This window comes from Pristis pectinata, chromosome 14 (assembly GCF_009764475.1).
Source record: "Pristis pectinata isolate sPriPec2 chromosome 14, sPriPec2.1.pri, whole genome shotgun sequence".
Classification (NCBI taxonomy): Eukaryota; Metazoa; Chordata; class Chondrichthyes; order Rhinopristiformes; family Pristidae; genus Pristis; species Pristis pectinata.
The window spans coordinates 14,344,646-14,365,246 of record NC_067418.1 but is presented as its reverse complement, the minus strand read 5'-3'; the positions used below and the strand labels follow the sequence as shown (position 1 = coordinate 14,365,246).

Genomic DNA, 20,601 nt, shown 5'->3' with positions numbered 1-20,601 from the left:
TCGAAAAGTACCAAAGGGTGAATGTCTTGTGATATGGTGTTGACTCAAATTGTCATGGCAACAAATACTTTAGAAAATGGTAATTAGATGCAGAAGAGAAGAAACATTGAAACAGAAGCAATGCCACATCTGTGGAGAGGTAAAGGAAAACATATGGAGTATTACCCAAAATTGTTCATTTCAAATGATGGAGTTCAGAGGTGTGCAACGTAACCCGACAGAAAATCAGGGGCTGTTCCTTGAGCTTACATTGGACATCACTGGAGAAATGTCAAAGGTCAAAGACAAAGGCCAGAGTGGCAAAGGGACAGAGGATTAAAAAGCGCCAGGTAACTGGAAGCTCCAATTCACCCTTGTAGAGTGAATGGAGATGTTCCAAGAGGAATCACCCAATCTGTATTTGGCTTCTGCAATGTGGAGGAGATCACATTGTGAACACTGAATGTAATGGGGGGGTGGGGGGGGGGGGGGGGTTGGTGAGGAATAAGGAAGTTGCTCCTTTACCTGGAAGGACTGTTTTGGTCCCTGGATCATAGAAAGAGACAATGTAAAAGGGTAAGTGTAGCTCCCACTGTTGCACAGGAAAGTGTCAAGAGAAGGGAGCAATTAGTAGTTATAGAGGAGTGGACCAGAGACTCATGGACGGAACAGTACATTTGTCTGTCACTTGATTTCTCTGCCCTACTTCCACTGCCTGTGGCCTCCTACATTCCAAGAGGGTACATTGCAATCATCAGACCTCAATATTGAATTTAACAAACTCAAGTAGTCATCCTTTTATTTCCTTTCCACTCTCCACAGTGTGGTTGTGTTTCAATTTTTCCTTTCCACACCTCCCCACCACCCCCCATTCTTAAAGTAATCACTTCTTTAACAGCTGTGACCTACAACCTCTAACAGACATTCTCAACCCCACGCCTACTCTGCAACTTAAAGCACTTGGTTTCTGGTATTGGTATGTTATTGTCACTTGTATCGAGGTACAGTGAAAAACTTGTCTTGCATATCGTTTGTACAGATCAATTCATTACGCAGTGCATTGAGGTAGTACAGGGTAAAAACAATAACAGAATACAGGGAAAAGTGTCACAGCTACAGAGGAAGTGCGTACAGGTAGACAATAAGGTGCAAGGTCATAACAAGGTAGATTGTAAGGTCAAGAGTCCATCTCATCATACAAGGGAACCATTCAATAGTCTTATCACAGTGGGATAGAAGCTGTCCTTGAGCCTGGTGGTATGTGCCCTCAGGCTTCTGTATCTTCTGCCTGATGGGAGAGGGGAGAAGAGACAATGACCCGGGTGGGTGGGGTCTTTGATTATGCTGGCTGCTTCACCAAGGCAGCGAGAAGTATAGACGGAGTCCAGGGAGGGGAGGCTGGTTTCTGTGATGTGCTGGGCTGTGTCCACAACTCTCTGCAGTTTCTTGCGGTCCCGGGCAGAGCAGTTTCCATACCAAGCCATGATGCATCCAGAGAGGATGCTTTCTATGGTGCATCGATAAAAGTTGCTGAGTGTCAAAGGGGACATGCCAAATTTCTTTAGACTCCTAAGGAAGTAGAGGCACTGGTGAGCTTTCTTGGCTTTGGTATCTATATGGTTGGACCATTCTGTTTGCCAGATGAAAGACCCTTGACCTAAAACATCAATTGTTTCTCTCCCCACAGATGCTGCTTGACCTGTGAAGTATTTCCAGCATTTTCTATTTGTTGTTTCAATATCTGCAGTTTGTTTCATCTCTTCAATTCCTGGCCAGATCTGATGCAACTCAACTTTCTTTTCTCCACAGACGCTGCCTGGCTCATTGGGCTTTATCTAATTTTTTCAGTATCTTCTGTATTCTAAATCTCACAGTTCCAGCAGGTTTTCTTTTCCTCTCCTCTGCCCTCCCTCTATCTATACCTCCTTCAAACAGATTAGCTGCCATTCAGTGCCTTCCTCTCATCAAAACCAATCTGTGTCATCCATCTATTCGTTATCACCAACCTATCAGAGACCTTCCCCATGTTTTCTCCATCCTCACCCTTTTCTGCAAGTTAAAACATTCCTGTTTTCTAAATTTTCCCAGTTCTATAGAGGTCATAAGCATTGAAACATCAACTCTGACTCTCTTCCCAGATGCTGCCTGACCTGCTGAGTATTTTGAGCGTTTTCTATTTTTAGATTTAAAACTGAAGTAGTTTCTCCCTGGTGGAGTATTTATGAACAACATGAAAAATAAAAACTCCTTTTTTGTTGCCTGCACCAATTCCTCAGTTCATTCCCCTTTGTCTCATTCATTAAAGGCACCAGCAAGCACAAAATAACTGCCTACTTCAGGCATGAAAAATCTGCCCACCCCAGAAGATCAGAGGCTTAATTGGAATTGTTTGATTACTGCCACATGTACCGAGGTACTGTGAAAAAACTTACTGTTCATACAGATCAATTCATTACACAGTGCATTGAGGTAGTACAAGGGAAGAGCAATAACAGAAGGCAGAATAAAGTGTTACAGTTACAGAGAAAGTGCAGTGCAAGTAGAAAATAAGGTGCAAGGTCAAAATGAGGTAGATTGTGAGGTCAAGAGTCAATCTTATTGTACTGGGGAACCATTCAATAGTCTTATCGCAGTGGGATAGAAGCTGTCCATGAGCCTGGTGGTACGAGCTTTCAGGCTTTTGTATCTTCTGCCTGATGGGAGAGGGGAGAAGAGAGAATGTCTGGGGTGGGTAGGGTCTTTGGTTATGTTGGCTGCTTTACCGAGAAGTGTAGTCCATGGAGGGGAGCAATACACAAAAAGTGCTGAAGGAACTCAGCAGGTCCGGCAGCATCTATGGAAGGATATAAACAGTCGACATTTTGAACTGAGACCCTTCATCAGGACAGGACTTCATCACCTCTCAGTTTATTACATCTTCCCCCCCGCCCTCCCACCCACCTACCTTCCCCCTCACCTGGATTCACCTATCACCTGCCAGCTTGTGCTCTTCCCCCACCTTCTTATTCTGGCTTCTGCCTTCTTCCTTTCCAGTCCTGATGAATGGTCAACTGTTTATTTCCCTCCACAGATACTGCCTGAACTGCTGAATTCCTCCAGCACTTTTTTGTGTTTTGCTCCAGATTCCAGCATCTGCAGAATTTCTTGCGTCTCTATGGAGGGGAGGCTGGTTTCCGTCAAAGTGGCAATATTTGATGATTGTACAATCACTATTCTATCCTCCACCTTCCATAAACTTCAGCTCATTGAACTCGGGTAAGAGTTATGTCATGAATAATTCAGCGGTGCAGAATAACAACCGTCTCGCCCATTTGCAACTCCGCACCCACAGTAGTGACTCTTAACCACTTTAAAATGGCCCAGCTGTTTGTATCAAAACCAGTACCTTGAGGCACATTCACGTCAGAATTCATCCCCAGTTGGTAACATGGCCCATCGTAATGTAGTGGTTTGTACCGTGCCTCAACATCAGTTCCACTCAGCCAATGAAAGGCAATTTGAGACAAGGATGCAAGGCTCCATGCTACTCTGCAACCAGGGACAAACTTCTAGGCAAATTAGAAGCAAGCCTGGAATTCCCAACACATTACTTTGGAATTGCCTTCAGCAGTAGGACTGCAGCAGTTCAACAAGGTCACTCACCACCACGTTCTCAAGGGCAATTAGGGATGGGACATACACAATGACCTTGCAGGCACTGCCCATATTCCACAAGTAAATAAAACAATTGCCCACATCCTGTCTGGGCACAGCCAGTTTCCCATCCACCCTACTGGCAATAATTTAAAGATTCTCAGCTCATTATTGCATCACATCTTAAAATATTAAAATCCTCCCACATTTTCACACCTTCAATTCTCTCTAAGCCACCTCTATTGATATTACGAAAGAGAGGGCGTTGGCGGTTTTCAGATGCATAAAAATGGATAAATCAACAGTGCACAACCAAGTGTATCCTAGGATGTTGCAGGAAGTGAGGTAAGGACTCCAGAGGCCCTGGCAGAGATCTTTATATCTTCCTTAGCCACAGGTGAAGTGCCAGAAGAGTGGAAGGTAGCTAATGTTGTGCTCTTATTTAATAAGGGCCACAAGAACAAACCAGGGAACTACAGGCTGAGGGATGACCAGACAGAAATATATAAAATGATGAGAGGTATAGATAGGGAAGATGGTCAGTCCTTTTTCCAGGGTGGAAATGTCAACCGCTAGAGGGCATAGGATTAAGGTGAGAGGGGGAAAATTTAAAGGAGATTTACACGATAATTTTTTTTTTACACACAGAGAGTGGGAGGTGCCTGGAACACACTGCCAGAGGAAGTGGTACAAGCAAATACAATAGAATGTTTGAGAGGCATTTAGAGAGGTGCATGAACAGGCAGGGAATGGAGGGATATACACCACATGTAAGCAGATGGGATTAGATTCAACTGGCATCAGGGTCGGCACAGACGTTAACTCAAACAAGTGCAAAGTGATGCAATTTGGGAAGTTAAACCAGAGCAGGACATGCGCAGTAAAATGACAGGAGTGTTGTAGAACAGAGAAACCTAGGGGTACAAGTACATAGTTCCGCAACACAGGCAGACAAAGTGGTGAAGGTGGAACATGGCATGCACTGTTCAGACAGGGCACCAAGTACAAGAGTTGGGACATCATGCTAGAGTTGTGTAGGATGTTGGCGAGACCCTACCTGAATACTGTATGCAGTTCTGGATGCCATGCTATAGGAAAGAGGTGATTAAGCTGAAGAGCATGCAGAAAAGACTCAAAAGTATTCCACTGGGACAGGAGGGCTTGAGTTACGAGGAGAGACTGAATAGGCTGGGATTCTTTGCCCTGGAGTGAGGGAGGCTGAGAGGTGACCTTATAGAGGCTTATAAAATCAAGAAGGGCATAGAAAAGGTGAATGATCAGTCTTTTTCCCCAGGAACTAGAGAAGATAAATTTAAGGTGGGGAGGGGAGGGGAGATTTAAAGGGGATCTGAGGGACTTGTTTTTCCACACAGAAGCTATGGTTCAAGCGGATACAATTACAATATTTAAAAGGATCCTGGACAGAAAAGGTTTAGAGGTTTATGGGCCAAATGCAGGCAAATGGGAATAGCTCAGGAAGGCACCTTGATCAACATGGATGAGTTGGGCCAAAAAGCCCATTTCCATACTGCATAACTCTACGACTCTTTTGTTGATCACTTCCCCAATCTGTAGGTCCTTTGGTTTCTCACCTCTTGAGCTGCAGTCTTTCCATTACCCCACCACTGGCAATCACACTTGCAACAACACACGGGACATTTCTCAATAAACACTTTGAACCCCTCGACCCTTCTTGAAACACATCTCTTTCTAATTGTCCCTCCTGACATAACTGTTGGTTCACATCCTTTATGTTTCCTGCTGCTTTTTCAAGATTAGATATTTTTTAAACACCAAAACACTCTTCAATGTTCAGCTTCCATTTTTAAATTTTTTTCCCTTAAATTCATCTATGCAAAGATTAAACACCCAAACCTATTAAACGGTATGGTGTGCAACTACAAAAAAAAGGTATCAGCTTCATTTCTGTGGATGTGTTCCAATATGTAAATATGCATTTTAAAATTCCAAGATAAGATTTATAACCAAAAATCATTGCACCTCATCTTGGAGTGAATTTCTCAACTTATTATGCAGTGCTAAAATAAAAAAAATCATTAAAGCAATCATGAGAAGCCTGCAATTAAATTATAGCCCTGAAGTCACTCTGGAGTTGGTTTATTTTTGCACATTACATGTACAATTTTTTGTGGCTCTCTGTTCCTTTTCTCACCTACATGCACCTGTAGCTACTGTCTCTTGAGATACTGCACTAGAAATTAGTAGCAAATCTAACTAAGTACCCAATGGTCTAGAAATTTATCTGCTCAGGAAAACATGCACTAAAGTGGCTTCACTGGGGACCTTTGCAAGTTTGTACTGATGGTGTTAAGATTTTCATGCAGGGACCTCATACAAAATCTTGTGCTCTAGAAAAAGCCAGTTGTGATATTTTTGCCATTGTCATTTCAGGAGTCCCTTGCACTTGCTGAAACCTACCAGTATGAGTGGGATTATGCCTACACCTTTAAGAAGGGGTGACACTGAGCCCACCCACAGCTGGAAGTTATTATGCACCATGGAAAGCATTAACAGCAGGATCAGCCACACAATTCACCAATGTCAAGCTTGAAATCTGGAGGAAAAAGGGGAAACCTGCAGAGAGGTGCTGCCTGCACACCACAGCAGGAATTAAAGAGCAGTGGGAGTTGGTGTCCAGAAAGACCATTGCCTGCAGTAATGCACAGGGGACATGGTCCCAGTGTTGCAAGAAATCCAGTGACTGGCCACAAGTTGTCACGATCAGTAGAAACAGCATCCAATCTCATCCATCAACTACTGCACGAGTACACTTGTATTTCCCCCCCACTGTTCCAGCACTTGTACAAACCTCACATGACACTTTCAGCTATTGAACCATAACAGGAGGCAGGTATTAATGAAGTGAACAAGGGCAATGTAAAGTATTGTACAATTTTGGTTTTTAACGGATGAATAAAAGTATTTTCCATTGATTTGTTTCCTTCCAGCTTTCAAAAGTAATGCAGAAAGGGAAACAAAGAAGGCCAGTGACAAAAGGAGGGCGATGTTGAAATGGTGTCAGTATAAGGATTTAGCTTTCTCTTTAGTCATAGTCTCTTGTGCATGGTGGTAATTGCTGGGAGGTCAGCATTTAATGCTAAATCTCATTGGGCGTAGAGGGAGGTAAAGTGTTACCCTCCAGACCTGATGCAGTGCTTGTTTTGAGAGCTGCTCAAACATAGGGAATGAGCAAAATCATGGGAAATGGAAGATATTCCAAAATGAGGACATTGCAAAACCAGGAGTCTACCATGCAGAGGCAAGATTGCTGAGGTGACAACTGACTTACAAGGTGGATGGGATCACGGCTTCTCCTTATGAACGAAATTTGCTGCCCTTCAGCTGGAAAACAGCACAGACTACAGACATTATACCAATTTGGAATGCAGTGCAAGTCAGGTTTGCTCATGAGGGTAGCACGCTGCCTTGAACTGAATGAGAGAGGTCTTTTCAGTGTTCTTGGACCTGCATTCCTTCATACAAGTAGACTAACTTTGCAGATGGTGGAACAAATTCGCAAATATCTGAGCCCTCAGTGTGGTAATGACAACGTCTGACACGTCTTACAGCCTTAGTAAATTATTGCCCATTTCAAGAGACCTTCCGATCAGTGGTGGCCCCCAACATACAGCTGTTGGGGGAGTGGGGAAAAAATAAAGACAGCTCAATGTCAGGGAGAAAACGGTGAGACTTCTTAAGAAGCAAGCAGTCTTTGCCAACAGTTGGACCTGGAATGATAAGAGGCAACTCATCACTGTGCCACTTTAATGCCTGGCAATGTTTTATTGCTATTGTGCATGCTCTGAAATAGGCTGCTCAGATGAACCTTGGGTTACAAGGTTTGCCCTGAGGCCTTCGATCAACAAGTGCCTCCTTCCTTCTCACGAGGCATACGTTGATGGAAGGCTTCAGGGAATGCCTTGTAACCCAAGGTTCCCTTGGGCAGTCCAATCTGGAAAACTCCTTTCCTCCCCCTCCTCAAACTCCACCTGCCGCTGTGCTGTTGAACCAGATTCTGTAGTTTACAGATATTTCCCTGTAGTGCCCTTCAGGACACTCTGACAGCACATTCAAATCCTGGAGCACTCTGCACTCAGCTCAGTGTCACCTCATGGTTATGGTTATATCTATGAGTTCCAGCACAATGGGGAGCCCATATGGACTGAAGGAAGGAGATAAGGAAAGGAGGGCTCATTGCTTTTGGGGAAAAGAAGAATAATCAGTTTGTCTGATGCAACATCAGAAATATGGCTGGCAACCTCAACCCCAACCATAAACTTGCAGTTCAAGGGAGTAGTAACTGGATTTTCCAACACATTTGTTGGCAGGGAATCTGCAAAGGCCAATTCAATCCTATTGCTAAACGAGTTCTGGACTACAACACAACCCAGATCTGACATCAAGGACATCACAAACTTTGTTTTAAATCAGCCCTATTTTAGCTTAATTCTGATCGAACTGTGCATTTTATGCTTTTCACCACAGATGCTGCCTGGCCTGCTGAGTTCCTCCAGCATCATTGCATTTTTCATCTAGATTCCAGCATCTGCAGTCCTTTGTTTCTACGTCCATTTTATAATATGCATTGTGGACTGCATGAATTCTTTGTGTTCTGCAGTAGATAATCCTTGTTAGGAATTTTTCATGCTAGTGAATATAATATTGCATGGAGAGAAGTTACTAAAATGGTCACCCTTATGATAATTTGATTTAGTATTGAATTTTCTTTGAGAGAGAGTTGCATTGGCTCAAAGAGATTAGATCAAGATTGAACTGCATCCTGATCTCAAATCCAGAAAAGATTAAAAGGTCACCAGTAAAAACACGTTTCATTATGCTGAAATCATTTTCCAAACTGAAATGAAAATGAAGTTTGGCTATCTCTGTAATCTGTAAGGCTTTACTGTGCAAGACTGCATCCTGCTACTTGGATCAGTTTGAATATTTTTTCAAAGAAAAACGATAACACACCTCCAAGGAAAAATGAAGGGCAATTAAATATATCAAGCTTTCTCTCCATCATTCTTGTCAAGTTCAATTTAATTTAGCCATCTGTGGTTGGAATAAGTAAAGGAGGTTCCAATGAACTATCAGCATTCTTTGTGTTTGAACACTGCTTGCATAATGTAGATGAATATCTAACTTTGATCATCGATTTAAGATTAAAGGATACTATAGTGGAGTCAAAGGGAAACTATTTTGTCTGGCAGAGATTCCAGAACAGAGAGGTGGCGGGAGGGGGTTGGTGATCTTAAAAATAGAAAAATATTACAACAGTATGAATTGTCAGAAGGCTGCTAGCACTGTCCATGGTCAGGAGATTAGTTTCCTCCACCTGTAGCCCAGTCCCTGCTCATGGAGAGGCCAAAACAGTGAGGATGTTGGAAGTCACAATTATGGGAATATGTTGAGAAGTGAATGCAAGGCATGGGTCCAACACAACCCCACCCATTCATTCTTTAATGTTGTCAGATACGCCAGCTGAGAAGTCGCCATGAGTTAAGCCGTCATGAGTGAAAGTTCAGAAGAACTAAATATTTTTTATTTCATTTAAAAACAAAACTGTTCACCTTGGCCCAATGTTCCGGTCATTCAAATCCATTTTAACCATAGACGTAATCCTAAATTCTTGTTTTGAATCCTACCGTAGAGGAATGCATCTGTGTATCCATTTATCTAATGGCTATTTGAAAGATTAAAATGGAGCAGAGTGTTTATAAGTTAAAAATACCATAAACCAGCATTCTGGTAAACTCACTTTTGTCGTCATTTTCGCAAGTAGTTCCTGCAGATCCATAATGCCTTGCACCAGGTTAAGGAAGTCACTGCACGTTGGACATGCTCCAAAATGGCAAAAGTAAAGAAAGGATAAGAAATAAGAATTAAGGCACAGACCGTATAGAGTACAATACTGATGACACTACTGACGATCATTATTTAAAAGCATGCATTCACTTTACTTAGTTTCCATAGCAATGGCAAGAAATCACATTCTGCTATGCAATGCCTCCAAAACAATAAATAAGTAACATTGGCATGCACAATATAATATTGCACTCTTTCAATTTAGATGGGCATGATTTCCATTGCAATGACAAAACAAGCCTCCAGTTGTCACCATGGAATTTGTAGCAAACCTGTTTGAAAGCACACATTCCGTGAATTTGTATTCCTGCATCATCTCCGTTCACTCCCCTGGTGCAAGTTGTCAACAGAATTTTATTTAAATGTTGTTGCTGATTTATTCTCAAGCTGTATTGTGTTCTCATGCCACTGAAAGGATACATTTCTGAAGGGTTTAGAGGTTTTACACACAATAGTTTCCATAAAAATTTAGGTTTTCAAAATGGTTAAATTTGTAGAGCCTTGGTTATCAGATTTAAGGACATAAAGACAGAAGAACTAGGAGGAGGAAGCAGCAATATGGCCCTTCAAGCCTGCTGCACCATTAAGATCACAGATGACCTGATCTTGGTTGGCCTTGGCTGCATTCTGCACTAGAACTCCCAACTCCCCTATAAACAACTACATGCCTTGAATACATGCAGTCTCAGCGACTTCCACCGCAGTCAATTCCAAAAACTCACAAACTGCAGAGAATTTTCTCCATGCCTCAGTCTTAAGTGGTGACCCCTCAATCTGAAAATATGCCCCACGTTCTAAATACCCCCTCCCCAAAGAGAAGAACATGCTTCTCAGCATCCAAACTTTCAAGCCACCTCAGACCCTGATGTTTCAGTTTGATGATTACCTATCGTCCCTCTAAATTCCAATGAGTCCGAGTGAACCTAAATCAACTTTTCCTCATTGGACAATCACATCATTTCGGGAGTCAACCTAATGAATTTTATCTGAACCACATCCAATGCAAGCTTTTCTCCCCTGAAACAAGACAACCAAAGTCTTGTGTAGTCATCTTTTACATGCCACCTAAGCAAATGCCTTCTGGAAAACTAAATGTACGCGTCTACCAATTCTCCTTCATTCAGTCAGCTTATTATATCGTCAATGAACTTTCAAATTTGTCAGACATTATTTCCCTTTCATAACACCATGTTAGCTTTGCTTGACTGTAGTTATGATTTTTTTTAAACAAAGTTCTCTACCACTTATTTCATAATAGATTCCTGCGTCTTGGATGATTAGACCAAATGGACCATTGATTCCCGCTTTCTGTCTCCCTCTTTTCTGAATAGGAAAGTTAATTTTGCAATTTTCCCATCTGCCCAGACCTTTCCAGAGTCCAAGCAACATTGGAAGATCATGAATACAAGGGGATTTTATAGCCTATAATTCTGTTATTTTGTCAAGCACCTCTTTTCAAGTGAGTGATGGTTTAAGATACTTTCTCTCTCACCCACCTCCATGCCCCAACACCCGTCACCAGCTTTTCTACAATTGTTAGGATGTTTTTTGTTTCTTCTACCATGAAGATAGATATAACAAATTTATACAAAGTTCCTTCCTTTTCCTTATTTCCCCTTAAATAATTCCCCAGTCTCATCCTTTAAGGGATTAACATTTAATTGAAGTATGACATATATTTGTAGAAGTGCTTACCATCTGTGTTTGCATTCTTGTTAGCTTCTCATCATAACCCATTTTCCTTCGCTGTCAGCCATTATATATGGTCAAAGATTTATGACTTCTTTTCATTACATGATCAACACCCTCTATGACTATGAGTGACTATTGCTGCAAATACTTTAATAGCATCGATAATTTTAATTTCTCATTAATGTGCAGTCCTCGTGGGTAGCATGCAGTAATTGGAGAAAAGTCAGCTTTTATGAACATTTAAACAAGTAACACAATATCGATCTTGAAACAAGGAAGGACAGAATGTGGTGTAGAGGGATCTAGGTGTCCTAATGCAGGATTCTCACAAGGCTGGTATGCAGGTACAGCCAGTAATTAGGAAAGCTAAACAGAATGTTCTTTTTGTGAGCGGTAAATGAAAATAAAAATAGTGAGGTTATACTTAAGTTAGTGAGGGCATTGATGGACCAATCTGGGATATTGGTCTCATTTAAGGAAGAATGTAAATGCTTTCAAAGCAGTTTAAAAAAAAGTTTCCAGGATTAACACCTGGAATATAATATACATCTTGAAAGGAACATAGAACAGCATAGGCCCCTTGGCCCACAATGTTTTTCTGACACACCTAATCCCTCCTACCTACAGAATACCCATATCCCTCCATTTTCCTCTCATTCATGTGCCCATCCAAGCCCCTCTTAAAAGCCTCCAATGAATTTGCCTCCACCACTCTATCAGGCAACGCATTCCAGGCATCCATCACTCTGAGTAAAAAACGTACCCCTCATGTCTGTTCTGAACTTAGCCCCTCTCACCTTAAATGCATACCCTCTGGTATTAGATCGCTCAATAATGGGAAAAAGATATTGCTTGTCCACCCGATCTATGCCCCTCATAATTTTATACACTTCCAACAGATCACCCCTCAGCCTCCGCCGCTCCAGAGAAAAGTGCCCAATCTTGTCCAGCCTCTCCTGATAGCCCATGCCCTCTAATCCAGGCAGCATCCTAATAAACCTCCTCTGCACCCTCTCTAAAGCCTCAACATCCTTCCTATAGTGAGGTGACCAGAACTGCACACAATACTCTAAGTATGGCCTAACCAAAGTTCTATAGAGATGCATCATAACTTCTTAAATCCTGTACTCAATACCTCGATTAATGAAAGCAAGCATTCCATAAGCCTTCTTAATCATCCTATCTACCTGTGTAGCCACTTTCAATGAGCCATGGATTTGTACCCCAAAGTCTCTCTGCTCTTCAACACTGTTAAGGGTCTTGCCCTTTGGAGGGTACTGCATCTTGACATTAGTCCTACCAAGGTGCAACACCTCACATTTATTGAGGTTAAACTCCATCTGCCATTTCTCTGCCCACATCTGCAACTGATCTATACCATGCTGTATCCGTCTCCAGTCTTCTACACTATTCACAGTTCCACCAATCTCGGTATCATCCGCAACTTACTAACCCACCCATCAACATACTCATCCAGGTCATTTATGTACATCACAAACAGCAGAGGTCCCAGCACAGATCCCTGCGGAACACCACTACTCACAGGTCTCCAGCCTGAATAAGTCCCTTCAACCACCATCCTCTGTCTTCTGTGGGCAAGCTAGCTCTGAATCCACACAGTCAATACTCCACTGACCCCATGCATCCGAACTTTCTTGATCAACCTATTATGTGGGACCTTGTCAAATGCCTTACTGAAGTCCATATAGATTACATCCACAGCTCTACCTCCACCAATCTCTCTTGTCACCTTGTCAAAAAACTCAGCCAGGTTAGTAAGGCATGACTTGCCCCACACAAAGCCATGCTGGCTTTCCCTAATCAAGCCATTGGAATGCCATGGAAATGCCCTGTTGCCACCCAGAAGACCCCTGCAGCACCACAGCAGCTGGAAAATCCTGACGGTCTACCAAACACTCATTTGCATGTACAGAGTGTCCATAAGTCGGGTGTCAGTAACCTGGGGAGGACATGTATTACACATGTTGCAAACACCAGCTGCTGGATTAATACAAATTTTAAAAAAATTACACAAGTCAGTTCATTGATGACGAATGAGTTTTGAACAAATCACACATCTTCAATGCACTTGTTTTGAATTTGTTATTGTTGCAAAACTAAATCAGAACAAAGTAATTGAAGAAAGATGTCAAACCACACATGTTGCCATTTCAAAACAAACACCATTTTAAGCTGGCTATATCTCAAGGCAGAGAAGGCAACTCAATGGTGAGAGAGGGACATTGTGGAGAAAGAACTCTCCTTCCTTTATATTTTTGGGATTATTAATATTTAAAATTGTGAATCATGAAATCTTAATTTTGATACCCTGTTTAAAAATTCATGTTTGCATTTGTACTCCTGACATAAAACAAAATGTGCAGCAGAGGACGTAATTTTGCAGCTCACAATGTTTTTGCATCTATATTAACAAGGTGTTTCTGCACTGAAATATGTCACCTCATTCTATCTCCTGCAAACAGTTTTCAGGTTTGGGGAAAAACCCATTGTGAATGGGAAATGAGGTGTCGAGAACTAGCTCATTAACAAGAAAAGACGCTCAAGATTTTGCAGCTACAGACCTGTTAAGCATATTAGAAGAGCCACAAAAGTGTCAATGCAAGAATCGCTCATTATTTAAGAAATAGCTATTGCTGGAAATGAACAAATCAGCCTCCAAATAATGCAACCTCGCATAATATTGTGAAGCTTCTTCCATTCACCATCACTGTATCAAATTCCCTCCAACCATCAAACAGACCAAACTAAACACTGCAAATTTGTTTTTCATATGTCATCAGTCTAACACTGAGAATCACAGAGACGGTATGGAGGCAAGTTTTTACAAAATAATTAACAGTTAGGGAGCAAGAAACAAAAACACTTGAAGTAATTAAGTTAACCATTCGAAGTTTAAATGTCATGGCCATCTCTAGCACCAGGACTCTATGTAACATTGCAATAGGCTGACAAATCCCTTACTCCTCTATTACATTGGTTGGCTAATATTGGCTCAATGAGTAACCAAACAGGAATAAAAGGCTTCATGAATATCACAATACTCAACGATGGCAGAGTCAGCATTTAAGCGGAAAAGACAAGGCCAAAGTGTCTGTAAACAAAATTACTAAAGAAATGTCTTCCTTTCAATGTCATGACTTCTGCCACCTGGATAATTTTAAGTCACACATGATGCTGACTTGCACATAATTAAAAATTGCTGGGTCAAAATCCTGGAACTTCCCTCTTAACATTACCATGAGTGTCTTGACACTGCACAGTCTACAGTCAACCTTGTCAGAAACACACACCACCTGTGTGTTCCTTCCTCCACAAATCAATGTTTGCAACAAGAAGCAGAACTGTAGGAAATAAAGAATTCCACTGAACAGTGTCAAAACTGACAAATTTGATTGAAATTTATGCAAACAGTCTCAAGGATAATTTTGTTGTTTATTTCTAAGCATTCACTAAAAACAAAAAGGTTCATTTTTATTTGATAAAATGACATCTGCACTGATATCTCACATATGAATAGGAGCTCCAATCTTAAAAGAAAGGCACTAAAATTTGTAGAACATTAACATTTAAATTGAAAATGTTGACCATGTTTGTATTCAAGCGCAAAACAAATCATTTTCATGGCTCAGATGTTTGCATCAATAGCTATGATAAGACTTCCTCCACTAGGTGTTTGAGGTTCATTCAATGCACCACTTCTTAACATTTCAAGTGACGGACAAACTGACAGCATTGGTTAAAAACCATTACGGGAAGGCAAGCTAGACTACAAACACTGTGACTGTAATACAGCACAGGAGAGTTCTAGAGGTAAGCTAACAGGATTGCAATTTTGACAAGCATAGAGGGAAGTTATTAAGTAAGTTATTCTCACCCTGCGGCAGCTTTGCACCAGCTTCAGTTTGGCTGCAATTGAAGCAAAGCCAATGTCCTCAGCTGGTTCTTTGTCCATTCAAGAACTGCAATCTTTGCCTCGCACCGTTGAAATATTGTCAAAAGTGTGCTTGGGTGTTAATCAGTTACTTCTGTCACATGGGGAGTCCCAGCTTCCTGCCTGACTTTGGGCAATTCTACAAGTCATGCATGGGAAAAGGTTGATTCTGTTTATTTGTTTCCTTGATGTCTTGCATGTTCTTTATGTCTTACAAGCCAAGTCAAATCTATTGTCATATGCCAAAGTACAATGAGGTACAGGTACAATAAAAAACTTGCTTGCAGCATCATCATCACAGGCACTTAGATTCAGACAACACACAGAACACAAGTTATATCTAAATGATAAAAGACAATGAGAAAAAATTAAGACTGCAAAACAGGACATTAGAGGGGGAATAAAAAGAAACAAGTCTATAGAAGTGCAAGAGGTGGTCTGTAATGTTCCATTGCTAAGGTAGAATTAAGGTTGTGCAGGGCTGTTCAAGAACCTGACGGTTGCAGGAAAGTAGCTGAAAGTTCCCGAACCTGGTGGTGTTGGACCTCAGGCTTGCTAATTCCAGGGCAATGTTGGTGAAGTGTGCTGGTTTTTCTCATGAATTCTCCCACCATTCTTCTAATAGGGATCTCACACCTACAGAGAAAAAGAATGGGCCCTTGGCATACATTTCCTGAAGGACTTGAAGACCCATAGGTAATCAATACCTGAAGAATTTGAATTCCCTCAGAATGATGCTCCACCATTCTCCAAGTCATTTTCATTCCTTCATTCTTTGCTCTGACAAAGCCCAAGGACAGGATGATCAAAAGGCACAAGTTGTGACCTACTGTAGTACCATCCACTTCAACAGATCTATTGAAACCTGAAGCCCAAGATGAATGGACATTTGCATTCCAGTGAGTTCCACCAAGCTTGGCCATTTATATAACCAAGGTTGGATGACTCCTTGGGGGAAAGTTTGGAAAAAAAAGTCTTTCTCAACCCATTCCCTTCAACTTTAAACAAAGTTTGTGGAAGGGTTAGCTAACTTAGTCACAGGAGACACACTCATTATTTAAATATTGAAATGTCAGCCACCATTTTAAATTTAGTCCAGTCAAATTTATTAGGTACAGGGAAACCTGTCAGCCAAAGGACATATTTGGGATGTGGGAGGAAATCGATGCACCAAGAAGAAATCCATGTGGTCAAACAGACAGCTTGCAAACTCCATAAAGCAGCACCAGATTGAACCCAGGTTGCTGGAGTTGAGGAAACTGCACCCTGTACTGCTTGTACCAAGGTGAAAACGGAGCTAAAATTAGAATTGGTTTCTTGAGCAAAGAGATGGCATGGTTACAATGGGCCAAGTGAACTCTATTTATTTTGATGCAGCTTGTCTGCCAAGTTGATTCCTGATGCAATGAAAAGACCAAGTGCCACTTGAAGGACTGAAAAAACATTTTCAGACTGCTCTGGGATTTAACAGTGATGGTGGGAAAAGTAAAATGGGAAATATTTGTTTGAAATGGTGTTCTAAAAAAAATGCATCTTGATATTGCTGATCAAATAAAAAGCTTTTGGAACACAAGTTCTTCATCTCAGCAGGGCACAGTATCAAAAGGTTGTTTTACAGGAAAGCAGTAATGGAAAGTAGCAGTCTGATTTTCAAAAGGTGCAAGGTCTCTGTATTTGGCAAACAATTTGAAACAGAAGTGTGACTGGCAAAATACAAGGTATTGTCGCATTCATTAGGACAAGACACAGAGAACACAAGGGCAAGAAACGGAGACCCAGAGATGTGAAGCACCTACTACAAATGTTATACCACCTAAGCAGATAAATCTCAGACCTGACCTACAGCACTTTACTCATTGTGGTCAGTTAATATGTTCAAGATTAATAGTTTGTCAACAATAAGTGAAGTGTATCTTCAAACACACTATTGCTTCCACAATCCTATTTAAAAGGCCAGGGAAAATGCATCACTTTTAACATATTAAACATGCAAAGCTCAAGAAATTCAGTACAAATCTTGGACACCTTGCTCAAGCTGTACAAGCTGAATTACCGATTCCCCTCATTCTTCAGAATTTGCCTCAACAAGGAGGAAAAATATCGATGGGAAGAAAGATGACAAAGATTTAATGTGGCTGATTCGCAGCATAACTTTCAAAATACATGATACCTAGCCTTGATAGCAAAACCAAGCTATCTATATAATTGAGAGTGATGGCTTCAATGGCTGTTAGCTTTCAACGTCAGCTGACAGTGCCAGACAGTAATCCAAGAACAATTATGACAAACGTTAAATGTTGGATTCCCCTAAGGCATGGTATTTGGCCTGATATTTTCTTTAATCTTCTTGAATGACCTGGTATGACACATCACATCAGAGATTAATCTCTTTATGGAGAGGATAGCATCAGCATAACTTACTAAACGTCTGCATGCCTGGTATTGTTAGGTTGTATACTTGCTCTGGCATCAGATTTTCAGATGGATAGCAATATCAGTTCTTTCTTTATTTAAAATGGACTGGGAAGGAACGTGTCCTGCCAATAGTCAAGAAGGCTATAGAAATAATTTGCACTTTTTGGAAGCTCTATTTGTAAGGCAACATGACAATTGATTCCAGGCAAACAATGGCTTTCATTGACCAAAGCGATTGCTGGGAATGGAATATGCATTCAGATTCTAAGATTCAAAAATAAATATTCCCAAGCAAAAATCAAGAAGCATGACTAACTGTCTGGGGTCCAAAATAAAACAGGGCATCTGCTCCTGCACCACTTTTGAGCTTCACCTGAGTCAAAGATAATATCTTCTGACATACCATGCGTGGGAAGCTAAAAGCTTTTACAGTCACAAAAATAAACAAAAGGATATGGAAAAAAAATCCAAAACTGAAGTAATGCAGATGCTGGAAATCTGAAACAGAACAAAAATGCTGGTAATCCTTGGCAGGTTAGGCTTCTTGACTCGCTGAGTTATTTTATTAGAGGATACAGATACAACAAGGGGAAATTCAAAAGCACCCAAAAAAGGGAGTGGAGTCACTGGAAGGATAAAGTTGAACTACATGCATGGAATGCAGACAGGACACAAATTTATGCTGCCTACTTACATCAACCAATATATGTAACTGCACTGTGTAATGAATTGACCTGTATGAACGGTATGCAAGACAAGTTTTTCACTGTACCTCGGTACAAGTGACAATAATAAACCAATACCAATACCAGCAGTACTGGTTGACTTACCAGGAGAGGCTAATAATGAATGGTTGGTTACACCTTTTAAATGAAGGGTGCAATACATCTTAAATGTGTAAATCCGTCCAGAGAAACATTGAAGACTGTGAGAGAGTGGTCCAAGGTGTCAGCTGATACCCAGATGATGTTAGAAATGATGTCCTCTATTTACAGGGGACTATGAAGATCCCCCAGATGTATGCATAGAAGGTAAGAGGAGGGAGTAATGTTGGAGGACCAGCCTGTTGAGGATTTTGAGGGGGGAGGTTACAGAATGAAGCTAGTGGATTCTGCACCAAGAAATGCTTTGTATATTGACACCTGCCAGATGGCATCTGTTCACTGGAACAAGGAGTACAGCACAGTTTAACAGAGTGTGGATCCCATCTTTCCGAGCATAGAGGTGGCAGCTAAATTTATTTACACACCTGTGGGTCCAATCATGTTTGTCAATGCCTCAGCTTCCATTAGCCACCATTCCTCCCCCTCCCAATGCCAAAAAACTACATGGAAGCTCAGGATGACAGAAGAATCAGGCTGCTATCATTATAAGATATCTTTATTAGTCACATGCACATCGAAACACATGGTGAAATACACCTTTTGCATAGAGTATTCTGAGGGCAGCCTGCAAGTGTCACCACGTTTCCAGCGCCAACATAGCGTGCCCTCAAACTTCCTAACCCGTACTCCTTTGGAATGTGGGAGGAAACTGGAGCACCTGGAGAAAACCCACACAGGCACGGAGAGAACGTACAGACTCCTTACAGACAGCGGCAGGAATTGAACCTGGGTCGCTGGCGCTGTAATAGCGTGAGGCTAACCGCTACACATATATGTGCAAAGGAGTTCTCAAGATATCATGATCCAGCCACGACTTCCGACAGATTACTAGGACTGCCGAGATCCACTCTGGAGAATGGGCAGTGGCTCCATGGAACTCAAATCTCCCCTCTCTCAGGAAAGAGGCAGAGGCATTCACTTTCCCTTAGCCCACACCTCTGCTTGCGCCCTTGCTGTCAGCCAGCCAGCCTGCCCAGACCACTGCTGCCACGCAGAGAGTGCGGTCTGAAGTCACTCCTACCAGGCCCAGATTTGTTCAAGGTCAACCTCCAAAGTTAGCTGCAGTCTCCTCCACTAACAGCCAGCAGCTTTCCACCAGCCACGGAAGTAACACTGTGCCTGACCGAGTATTTCAGTACAAGAAGGACTACTCTGTGTTTGCGTGCAATATACCGTGAGCTTATTTATTAACAATACGCGATGGTTATTTTGCAATATCTTTTAGTTTTATACGACAGCCACATGGATGATATGATGACTGTTAAGGCAACACATGGAAGCGTTAGTGAATGGGGTACTGGTGTTGTGGTTACTAACATCACACTTGGATGTGTTGTTTTACTGACCTAAGAGATTCTAGGCTGCCTCCTCCCTTCCTCCTCCAACAGCTTACTGCAGGGATGGGGGCCAGGGCAACTGTTCATGATGGCAAAGTTATACCACATGTATCAAACTATACAAATGTTAACACTGGCTCTTTCAAGAGCTGCATGGCTCTCCCCAAGCCTTACAAGCAGTGTAGAAATTCACTTGAGCTGACAAAAGGATTTTCCCCCATCACATGTGAATATATTGCACCTTTGAGTAAACAGCCACGTCATTACCAGACAGCCCTCATCAGTCAGAAGCCACTCGTTGCTTCGAACTCAAATGCAACCATCACGGCAGAATGTCATAGGCAAAACACATGGTGACTGCTGTAAGGATGCCAGACACTATTCTGTGTAATTCAGTGCCTGAGCTCACTCACGGCTAGACAACTAAGGACCGAAATTCCCTCAATTCCAGTGCATGGCAAATCTTACGTGCAACACTCAAAGCAATATGGTTGCACTCAGTGGTATCCTGGATTACAATGATGCCTGCAATCCTAACAAAGTCAACAAGTTGCTCAGCTTCCAAGTCTATATCAAGAGTGATTAAGTGAAGAGGCTCCTTTTGAACAGTGTCTCAGAGACTTTCCTTACGCAACTGGAAACAGCAAGCTGCAAGATGCTGCACCTATCTCCAGTGCCAGTCCAAAAGAACAGATTTATAGAAGTTAACTGCCACCGTCACTTTAAGCACCTCTAGCAATGCAGTCCTTGCCCCACTCTGTGACTAGAACTATGGCTGCTACAGCTGATAGATTTCATAGAGGATGGCTTTGTAGTCAAATAT

General features: G+C 41.8%; 1 protein-coding gene across 4 annotated transcripts in view; it reads right to left on the bottom strand.

Moving 5' to 3' along the window:
- The window catches only part of LOC127577901 (protein kinase C-binding protein NELL1-like), a 626,741-nt gene that overhangs the window by 506,898 nt on the left and 99,242 nt on the right, over positions 1-20,601 (bottom strand). For all 4 annotated transcript variants that reach the window (XM_052029546.1, XM_052029549.1, XM_052029547.1 and 1 more), the window contains exon 7: positions 9,392-9,474. In XM_052029546.1, coding sequence (XP_051885506.1) covers positions 9,392-9,474 — 83 coding nt within the window. The remainder of the gene's footprint in view (positions 1-9,391; positions 9,475-20,601) is intronic.